Below are 10,143 nucleotides of genomic sequence, written 5' to 3'. Positions count from 1 at the left end.
AGTTACCCACCTCTGCATCCATCCACCATGTGTTTCATGTGTCCCTGTTGAAGAAGAAGGTGGGAAATAGAGAGGTGCACGCCACATTGCTTGCTCTGCCACATTGCTTGCTCTGCCCTCTGAACCTCTTCTCCTTCCGCAAGCTATCTGAGACCGGCATATGATCAAGAAGAATCTACAAGTAGCCACCCAACTCCTCGTTCATTGGGCACGCTTTACACCTGCAAAAGCCACTTGAGAATTTGCTAAAGAGCTAACCCTGCGTTTTCCACAATTCGACCTTGAGAACAAGGTCCATTAGTAGTTGATTAAATGATGCATTTTAGTGTAAGTCCTTAAGTCAAAACGATGCGTTTATATTTCTATTATAAGTCACGTGGAAGAGAAGGAAAGCACAAGAGGGTTTGTTAGGAACAATTGTATATATATATATGGCATTCTGTTGCAACAGAGCCATGCAGAAATAATATTGAACCAATTCCCTTTCTTTCGGAGATTCTTCCCTCGTACTTTATCTGTGTTTTCACCTTCTTCTTCTTCTGCTCTATCTCGTGTCTATCCCCAAGTCAGTTGCTCCAGGATTGTACGAGATGGTTCGGTTGCATACAGTGTATTCATCTACGTGCGATGATTCTCGTGTTGTGAGGGGGGGTATTCCTTTTGGGATATTTTCCGGCTAAGAAGACAAATATACAAGTCAAGCTTGCATCTTGGTGTCTCAACAAATAATTAAAGTGACAAATAGTTACACAGCCACAAAAAGAAAACAAATAAAAAGGAAGGAAAGAAAGAAAGAAAACAAATAAAAAGAAAATAAAATAAGGAAAATTAAAGAAAATAAAAATAAAGGAGAAGAAAACGCAGAGAGTGAAATATACAGAGCATTATAGGTGACACTTCCAGTCCTAAACTATAGATGCCACATCTCTTTCTACATCATGAATTCTTGATGCAAGTCAGACTCCAACCCCATTATATCAAAACATTCAAATAAGCAGCAGCCTCTGAGCATTTCATTTGTATTAGCAACTACCAGATATTCAGTTCCCTCACAAACTTTATTGCACCACAATCAACCCAGAAAACTCCATTCCACCTGGACCAAATAAAATGATAGGGTTACTAACACTCATCAGGATAACTGTTGGCATACATGATAAAACTGCAAAATGTTGGACATATAGCCCCAACATTTATCTAAAGTAAAGAGATGCCTATAATCAAAGCTTCTACAGCATTGGACAATTGCAATTCAGAATGCCAATAAACCTAGGTACATTGTTATTCAATTTCTTATGTAGTTCAATATAGCAGCATAACACATCAAGGCTTTTGAAGAACAGGAGACTAATTTGATGGAGGGCGAAAGGGGAAATGTAAACCCCCAAACACACACACAAAAGAAAGGCTGATGTTCCTTTCGCAGTCCAGTTAAGGTTAATCTGGTTTAAAAGTCAATCATTTAAGGTTTCACAATCCAACTCCTAGAGACCACACCTATTACCCCAGTAATACAAAATAGCCATGATAAGGAAAAAAAGACACAAGCCACTTTCATTGCTACATTTTCACGATTGCATTTCATACTTATGAAACAGAGCTTGGATAGGATTTCTTTTTGCAGTTTATACTATTCTCCAATTAAAATCATGGTTCTGGACAGTTTAGATTTTCTTTTGAAATACACAGAAGTTGTAATAAAATGATGGCCCAGGAAATTTTAGTTTCTAAGAGAGTAACTTCAAACCTGCTCAATCATGTGTCATCATTCACAAGCTATTTTGGTGTCGAAGCTACTGAGGCAAATTGCAAATGCTTGGAATGCAGAGATTGGATAACGGTAATCCATGGTAAACAAATCCTTTCCCACTTTGCCAAATTGAAGGATGATATTCTCATGTTCTGGCCCGGCTGGGCCATTTTCTTGGGAAGCGACCAGCTGGAAGTTTTTCACTGAAGCAACTGTAACTCGTCCATGGAAGTTCAAACACCAACACTGGAGCTGCTCATGCCACCTTGGAGCCTTGTTTCTCAGTACCAAAGCTCCTTCTCTCTGACTGGACAAGGGTCCTGATTGAAAGCTCTCAACCCTCTCAACACGGTTTGACTTTGACCGGAAAAACAGGAGTGATGGAAAGAAATCTGCACTGTGATGATAGAACTCGGTCTGTGTGGGAGCTACTCCACCAGGTTCAATGGCAGCAGCAGGGATGGCGTCCATAATGCAATGCATTCTCCTAGGACCCCTGCTTGATATGTGAAAGAATTTTAGAAATTAACCAGGCTTCTAGTAAAGCAAGCTTAGTGATTTAACTGTGGTAGAAAAAAAATAAAAAATTATTTGTTGGAAATGGCCAAAGACAGACATTCATTCACTTATTTCCAAAGAAATATCAGTAAATTGTAGAATGTGCCCAAATCTTTACCTGGAACCCAGTACATTTAATTCATATGAGATGTTAGCAACTGGGTAGTTGCCAGTAGGGACCCTTGGAGAAACTTGTTTCAAATTTACCAGCCTAGAGGAGTAACTTTTTGTCATCTTGGCTCCAGCATGAGGTGGCTGCCCATCAAAGACTGTGAACTTGGTTCCTAGAAAATTGGATCTTCACAGGAGAGAAAATGTTAAATTCCAGCCAGAAAGAGAGCCAGAGAAAACTCATTCTGTGTGTCTAGTGTATCATACCTAAGTTTCCCAGCATAAGTATTGCTTCCCTTTGACATATCATCAGTATCTAGAGAGATGATATAATCTGTGCAGGTGGGGCGTCTACACTTGCGTGCAGCAAGAAGGAACTTCCCGTCTTCAGTTAATGCTGTATTAAGAAACACACGAATTCAAAAAGTTAAATTCTCCAAGCTACCAGTAAAAGCCAGGTCCCTCCTAAAATTCAGTGGTTAATCAAATTGAAAACCTCAACAAACAATCTAAAAAAAAGACTGACAAAGATGCAAGATGAATCTGTGAATCATAAATCTAGCTCGCCATATAGGCAACTTAAGAACAAATTGACCACCTTTAAGATCCTACTCACCATTATTTAAACTGAGATAGAGACGGTACGTTTGAGTGGACCTGCAACGCTTTATGAAGCACTGGAGGAGTTGTTCCCTTGGACCAGGCTGCAAACAATAAAATCAAATGAGACAACACACAAAGGATAGATTCCAAAAGAATAAAGCAACAAACTGATCTACTAAACAAACTCAAAACACAGACAGTGAAAAAATTCCCAAATCACAAACAACCCATATTCCCATATCAGAATCGTGGATCATTTAATCAATTGAAGGGTTGTCACTACTAACATTAATGCAGTGTATTTAGCAAAACATTATAGACATATCAAACCAAGGTAAGGAAATTTAGATATCAAGAAGAAACAAAATCAGCATCACTACACAAAAGTTGAAGCTACTCATCACCACGGACCTACACCATCAAAGCAAAAGGTGGTCCAAAAAGGGTATACACAGCTTTTTTTTAGGTGTTTTCAAGCAAGAGTACCCTCGAAACCTTGCAGATGGTAGCTGAATGGTCTTATTCTGAAAAAGGCGGTCCCAAAACCCTTTTCCTTGTAATTAGTATTTGGAGGAAATGATTGAAATCTCAAGCATAGAAATATCCTAAACAAGCAAGGCTTCAAAAAACAACACCGCTTGCCGTTTACTAGACATACAATTTCCCACACAACCAACCTAAATTGTAATCAATTAAAAACAAGTTTGTCAGAGATGAGCACCTATTCGATGTTTGTCCATTACAACTTCAAACCACATATCTAATATCACCAGTCAAAACAACACTAAAATCATGATTAGCAAATTAATTCTTCAGTTGCATCTTTCTGGGCTCCCAAGCACTCTCTACTCTACTGTAAGTTTGCAACATTGACAGCCACTCTAAAGTCTAAATTACATTCCTCACGCAAGCAAGGTACAAACAACAGTACCAGAACAAGCTTTACAGATCCCAAGACACAAAATGTATATCATAATAATCCATCGAAAACAACAATCATTTAACAATAGCCAAAACCAATTAAAACCCACTTTAAATTCCCAGAAATGAGTTCCATTCTTCATCAATCCATGATCTCATCACTGACAATCAAATCAAGGATCAAAACACAAAATCAAAACCATAAACCCCAATCATAATTAACTCACAAAAACTCAAAATTAGAACAAAAACAAAGTAACATAAAAAAGCTACCTGCTTGACAGAGATCGGAAAAGTGATTTTGCCAGAGAGTTCAGGGACTTTAACTAAATCTTTAGTTATATGTCTCCAACTCCTACAAACACCAGCACAAGCCACCACATTTTTTCTTGGTGGCCAACTACTCTCTGATTCTTCTATTCTAACAAGCACTTCTCTTAACAACTCTTGTGGCAAATTAGCCCAACATGAAGTAGTCTCTGCAGCACCGCCAGCGGCAAAAAGCTTCAGCTCCGGTGCTGAGCTGTACTGGACCACCCTGTGTGATGTTGACCTGTTAATTATACTCTTAATCGCTGGCATTTTTGGGAAATTCGAGAGCTTTAAGGTAAAATAGGAACTGGGTTTTTCATTTTTGGTCTTGTTAGAGAGCGATCTGGGATTGGGCTGTGAGATATAGGGGGAGAGAAAGAGATGGAAATGTGTTGTGGATGTGGAGAGGAAGGGGTCAGTGAGAGAGAGAGAAAGATGGAGGCTATGAACAATTGAACATGTCTTGTTGGTTAAGGATTAAGAAGAGGAAACTACTTTATTAGTATAGGTATTAGTACTAACCTTATCAGGTATTTGATTTTTTGTTCCATTTTTTTATGTTATTTTCTCTTGCTCATTAATTAGTGACTTATTAATTATATATGGTGAATTTAATTTGAATAAGAATAATTTAATGCGCGATAAGAATAAAAATAATTTTGTTTTTTATATTTTATTTCTGTTATATAATTTAAATCATTAAATTCAAAATATAATTATGAGAGAGTTAAAATTTAAAAAATTAGTGTTTTCTAATCATGTTTTAAATATAACCTTCGAATTTAAAATTAAAAATCTAATTAAATGAGATAAATAAATAAAATTTTATTATTAGATTTTAGTAAATCATGTTTTTTAAATTTAAATTCAATATTAATACTAAAAAAAAGTTTTTTTATTGTGGTTTAATTTCTATATAATATTAATGCAACATTAATTGAGAATGGTTTTATGAAATTAAATTTTGAATCTTATACGATTCAATCCAAATCCTAGAAGTACATTAATAGAGTATACTATTGCTTAAGACAAATACACCCTCTCTTTCTTTACGCAAACATCGTGACAAAAATACCCCTATATTTTTATATCATACGTTATAAAACTTGGCTTGTGTCATGGCCAGCTCAATATCCGTAAATCAATTCAAAACATCTTTTGAAGAATTATTTTTAAGTTTTATGATGTTATTTTAAGAAAAGTCAAATTGAATTTAATTTAAGTTTAATTTTATTTTATACAATGAAAATTAATATGCAGTGGAAATTAAAAGATACAAGAACTCTTCTAAAATTGATACTCAATAAATCGGTCATAAGAAAAGAGTTTAACTATGGAAGGAAAATATCACACACCTTGAACAAATCATGATTCTTTGCACCATGTTTAGCCAAAAACTCAACACAAGCATTTGCTTCCCTCAAAGTATGTTGGATACAAACCTCCCTGTAAACAAAATGTTGAGCACCTGAAATTAAATAAGCATACGTGTACAAATATATAATTTTATTAAATATATGATCGGAAATAATCTCTATCTAATATATTCTTTTAAAAGAATATAACAATCCTCTGATTCTTTCCTTGGATTTAAAAATTAATATGCAGTGGAAATTAAAAGATACGAGAACTCTTCTAAAATTGGTACCCAATGAATCGGCCATAAGAAAAGAGTTTAACCCTGGAGGGAGAATGTCCCACACCTTTTACAAATCATGATTCTTTGCACCATGTTTAGCCAAAAAATGAACACAAGCATTCGCTTCCCATAAAGTATGTTGTATACAAACCTCCCTGTAAATAAAATGTTGAGCACTTGAAATTAAACAAGCACATGTATACAAATATATAATTTTATTAAATATATGATCGAGTACAATCTCTATCTAATATATTTTTTCAAAAGAATATAACAATCCTCTAATTCTTTCATTAGATTTGATGTATGGTGACTTGATTTATTTGAGAAATCAAGCCAAGATTTGTGCTTTGCAAGAACGCGAATTTGGATGTGTATTGCGAAGCGAGATTTGATGATTTGATGCTTTGAAGAGTACATTTGATTTGTCTTCAAAATGTTATTGAAGAACTCTTATGGGATGTGTAGGCTTGATCCAACAAAGTTTCGTTTTTTTTAGACTTCAAGCGTAGATGAAGGAGGCTTGAGAACTTTTGAGAGAACTTCCTTGCCTGGAGAGAGAGAGAGAGAGAAAGAGAGCTTCCTTACTTAAAGAGCTTGTCTTAAAAAAAATTTGTATCTCCCAGAATCTTTTTTTTTTCCTCTAGGTTGAGGTCCTCTATTTATAGAGATCTGTAGGGGCTCTCAAATTATTTTTCAATGTCATATGACATAATTTTATTGGTTGATATTTATTGATAGGATCTCGCATTTATGACAAGATATCTTGAATATCTCATCCCAAGTGTCAACTTTTCATTAGCCAAGAAATATATAAAGGCTCATTTATTTTCCATGTCATATATTTTAATTTTATTTTATTCTTTCTTTTTAAAAAATAAAATAACACGTGGTGAAATTTGATTGGTAGAAAATTTGTGTTTCTACATATGCCCCTCGAGACAAGTTCACTTACTTTCAAAACAAGTAGGTGTGTCTCGAAAATATGGTAGAGAGGGTTTTATATTTTCGACTAAAATTTAATTTGATTATATTAGCTTTTCATAATAAATAGATAAATTTTATTGTGAAAATAAAATATGATAGTAAAAATTAAAAATTTATGAATCATTCTTGATTGAATTTATCAAATCAAATGATAAAATATCCGAGATCAAAACCTCATTTGAAACAGTTGCATATTTAGGGACCAAACGAAATGTATCTTCATGCATGAATAACAACCAACAACTTTGACCGGCCCGTGAGAATTTGTTTTTCTAGAAGTGGTCACTGTAACATCTTGTATTAAAGATCTCATTGTCCTGAATCCGACGGCGCAATCCGTTCGTAATTCCGACTAATGGTTAGGAAGTTATGAACTATAAAAGTTGCAACTCCCTTTTCTCTTTGCCTTGGGAACTGTGCGGTGCCTTCCTTCTTTTGTTAATTTCAATCTTTTCCTGAAAGAATTTCGAGGGGGCATCATAACTTCTTCACGTAAACTACTTTGCTTAATTGACATCCTTTCCTGAATTAATTGCTTAGAGTGAGTTAACTGCTTAGAGAGAGCAAAAAATCCTCTAATACTGGTAGCTTGACTTAGCTTAATCGACCCTTTTTTTTTCTGAATGAATTGTCCAACGTGAATGAATTATTAAGAAAGAGAACAAAAGAATTTCCTGTACTGGAAGCCGCCTTCGCTCTCACAGAATAAGAATTTCCAGTACTGGAAGCCGCCTTCGCTCTCACAGAATAAGAAAGATTTGTTGTTTTAGATTAGGAAAGAATTACTGAGGCAGCTATAAAAGAGCATTACATTGCTCTTTTATTGTTACCAACCACGCAGTCCTCCCTTCTGCTTTTTGTTAACAATGCATCCTCCACCTAGCTAGCAGTTCTTCTCCGCCTTTGCAGTCTGGCATCACCATCAGTCTTGGCAGGTATGTATGGCTTCTTCTTTTTTTAACTTGTGCGGGTGACTTTGAGCTATCAAATGGCTCATGCCTAAAGCAGTCCCTTGTTGGGTTATTCCCGAATTCAAACACACAAATTTACGTGGTTCGGCAACTTGCCTACTCCACGGAGCTACTGGTTTGTATTAATCAAGCTTAGAAACAATACAAACAACAAAATAAGGAGGAGGAGAAAATCTTCTCTACTCAACTTAAGCTCTCTCTCACGTTTTTTCTCTCTGTGTTTTCACTCTTCTCTGCGTTCTTCACACACCAACACACCAGCTCTTCACTGAGCATACATATATATATTAAGCTAGAAGAGTGAAGGGCATAAATCATGCCATGATTTATGCCCACCGCTTGTGTCCACCATGTGCCAAGTGGGAGATTAGGTATTCCCACTTGCATATGGTGGGACATTGTTTGTCTTCCACTTGCTAACAATCTCCCACTTGGAGACAAACAATGAAATCATCTTTTATCCTTGAAGACCAACTGAAGTTTTGCACAACTTCAGTTTATCAAGTGTAACTCCTTTGTTTAACATGTCAGCTGGATTCTTGCTTCCGCAGACCTTTTCTAGCAGTAGTTGCTCCTCATCTAGCAATTGTCGGATGAAGTGATATTTGATCTGAATATGCTTAGTCCTGGAGTGAAATGCTGGATTCTTGGCAAGGAAGATTGCACTCTGACTGTCGCTATACAAAGTACCCTTTCCATTCATCTTGCCCAATTCTTTCAGAAAACTCTGCAGCCATACGATCTCTTTTGCAGATTCTGAGACTGCAACATATTCAGCTTCTGTTGTTGAAAGAGCGACGATCTTTTGTAAGGTAGAACTCCAGGAAACAGCAGTACCTCCTAGAGTATATACATATCCTGTAGTGCTCTTTCTGCTATCAACATCTCCTGCTAGATCAGCGTCTACAAAACCTTCAAGTTTCAAACCACCAGTTGTGAAGGTAAGACATGTCTCTGATGAACCTTTTAAGTATCTCATGATCCATTTCACCGCCTCCCAATGTTGCTTTCCAGGATTGCTCATATATCGGCTTACAACTCCCACTGCATGGGCAATGTCTGGTCTAGTACAGACCATAGCATACATCAAAGAGCCGATAGCTGAGGCGTATGGAATCTTATCCATGTATCCACTTTCTAGCTCAGTTTTTGGTGACTGGTCTTTGCTGAGCTTGAAATGATTCCCTAGAGGTGTACTTACTGGTTTAGCATTATCCATACTAAACCTGCTGAGAACCTTCTTGACATACTCTGTTTGTGAAAGCTTTAGTATGCCTTTGTCTTGATCTCTGATGATTCTCATGCCAAGTATTTGTTTAGCAGCTCCCAGATCCTTCATTTCAAACTGTTTTGACAATTGTTGTTTCAGCTTGTCAATCTCCTCAATGTTGGATCCTGCAATCAACATATCATCCACATATAATAGTAGAATGATGTAGGAGTTATCAAAATGTTTGACATAGCAACAGTGATCAGCCTGGCATCTTGTGTATCCCGAACTACACATGAAGTTGTCAAACTTCTTGTACCACTGTCTTGGAGCTTGCTTCAAACCGTATAGGCTTTTCTTTAGCTTGCAGACTTGGTTCTCCTTTCCTGGTATTTCAAACCCCTCTGGTTGTTGCATGTAAATGTCTTCCTCCAATTCTCCATGAAGAAAAGCTGTTTTTACATCTAATTGTTCAAGATGTAAATTCTCTGCTGCTACTATCCCCAGAACAACTCTGATTGTTGTAAGCTTCACAACTGGAGAAAATATCTCAGAGTAGTCAATCCCTCTCTTTTGTTGAAACCCTTTTACAACAAGTCTTGCCTTGAACCGTTTGCTTCCATCATGCTCAGTCTTTACCCTGTAGACCCACTTGTTTTGCAAAGCCTTCTTTCCTTCAGGTAGTGTGGTCAGCTCCCAGGTCTTGTTCTTCAGCAACGAACTCATCTCATCCTTCATGGCTAACTCCCACTTGCTTGAGTTTCCATCTTGTAAGGATTCTTCATAACTTAGCGGCTCACCACCATCTGTCAGCAAAATATAATTCAGTAGAAGTGTGAACCGTTGTGGGGGCTTTACAGTCCTTGAAGACCTGCGAACATAAACAATTGGTTCACTTGGCTCTGCATCATCTTGTGTAGTGGTGGGTACAGATGTGTTTGAATCTTCTTGTAAAGACTCTTGAGTTTTGTTTTGCTCGGTAACATCGGGAAGCCCTTCTAATCTGATGAATTCAGATTTTTGTGGACTTGTATCTGAATCAGTCATATCTGTTTCTGCACTTGATCTGTCTTTGTACAAA

General features: G+C 36.6%; 1 protein-coding gene across 2 annotated transcripts; it reads right to left on the bottom strand.

Annotated features, from left to right (window-relative positions):
* Positions 1–691: 691 nt before the first annotated feature.
* Positions 692–4,718, bottom strand: LOC133697652 (tubby-like F-box protein 3). 2 transcript variants are annotated; one of them, XM_062120361.1, is made up of 7 exons: positions 4,217–4,355; positions 4,054–4,104; positions 3,036–3,123; positions 2,687–2,816; positions 2,427–2,606; positions 1,748–2,246; positions 692–1,096 (listed from the first exon to the last, which is right to left on the bottom strand). In XM_062120361.1, exons 2-6 carry the CDS (start codon positions 4,084–4,086, stop codon positions 1,766–1,768), a joined length of 912 nt encoding a protein of 303 aa, XP_061976345.1. In that variant the 5' UTR covers positions 4,087–4,104; positions 4,217–4,355; the 3' UTR covers positions 692–1,096; positions 1,748–1,765. The 2 variants fall into 2 exon arrangements, with proteins under 2 accessions (XP_061976345.1, XP_061976344.1); XM_062120360.1 differs by lacking the exon at positions 4,054–4,104 and having other exon boundaries at positions 4,217–4,718.
* Between the last annotated feature and the right edge of the window lie 5,425 nt (positions 4,719–10,143).

Source organism: Populus nigra, chromosome 6 (genome assembly GCF_951802175.1).
Source record: "Populus nigra chromosome 6, ddPopNigr1.1, whole genome shotgun sequence".
Lineage (NCBI taxonomy): Eukaryota > Viridiplantae > Streptophyta > Magnoliopsida > Malpighiales > Salicaceae > Populus > Populus nigra.
This window is presented reverse-complemented; position numbering and strand designations above follow the sequence as displayed.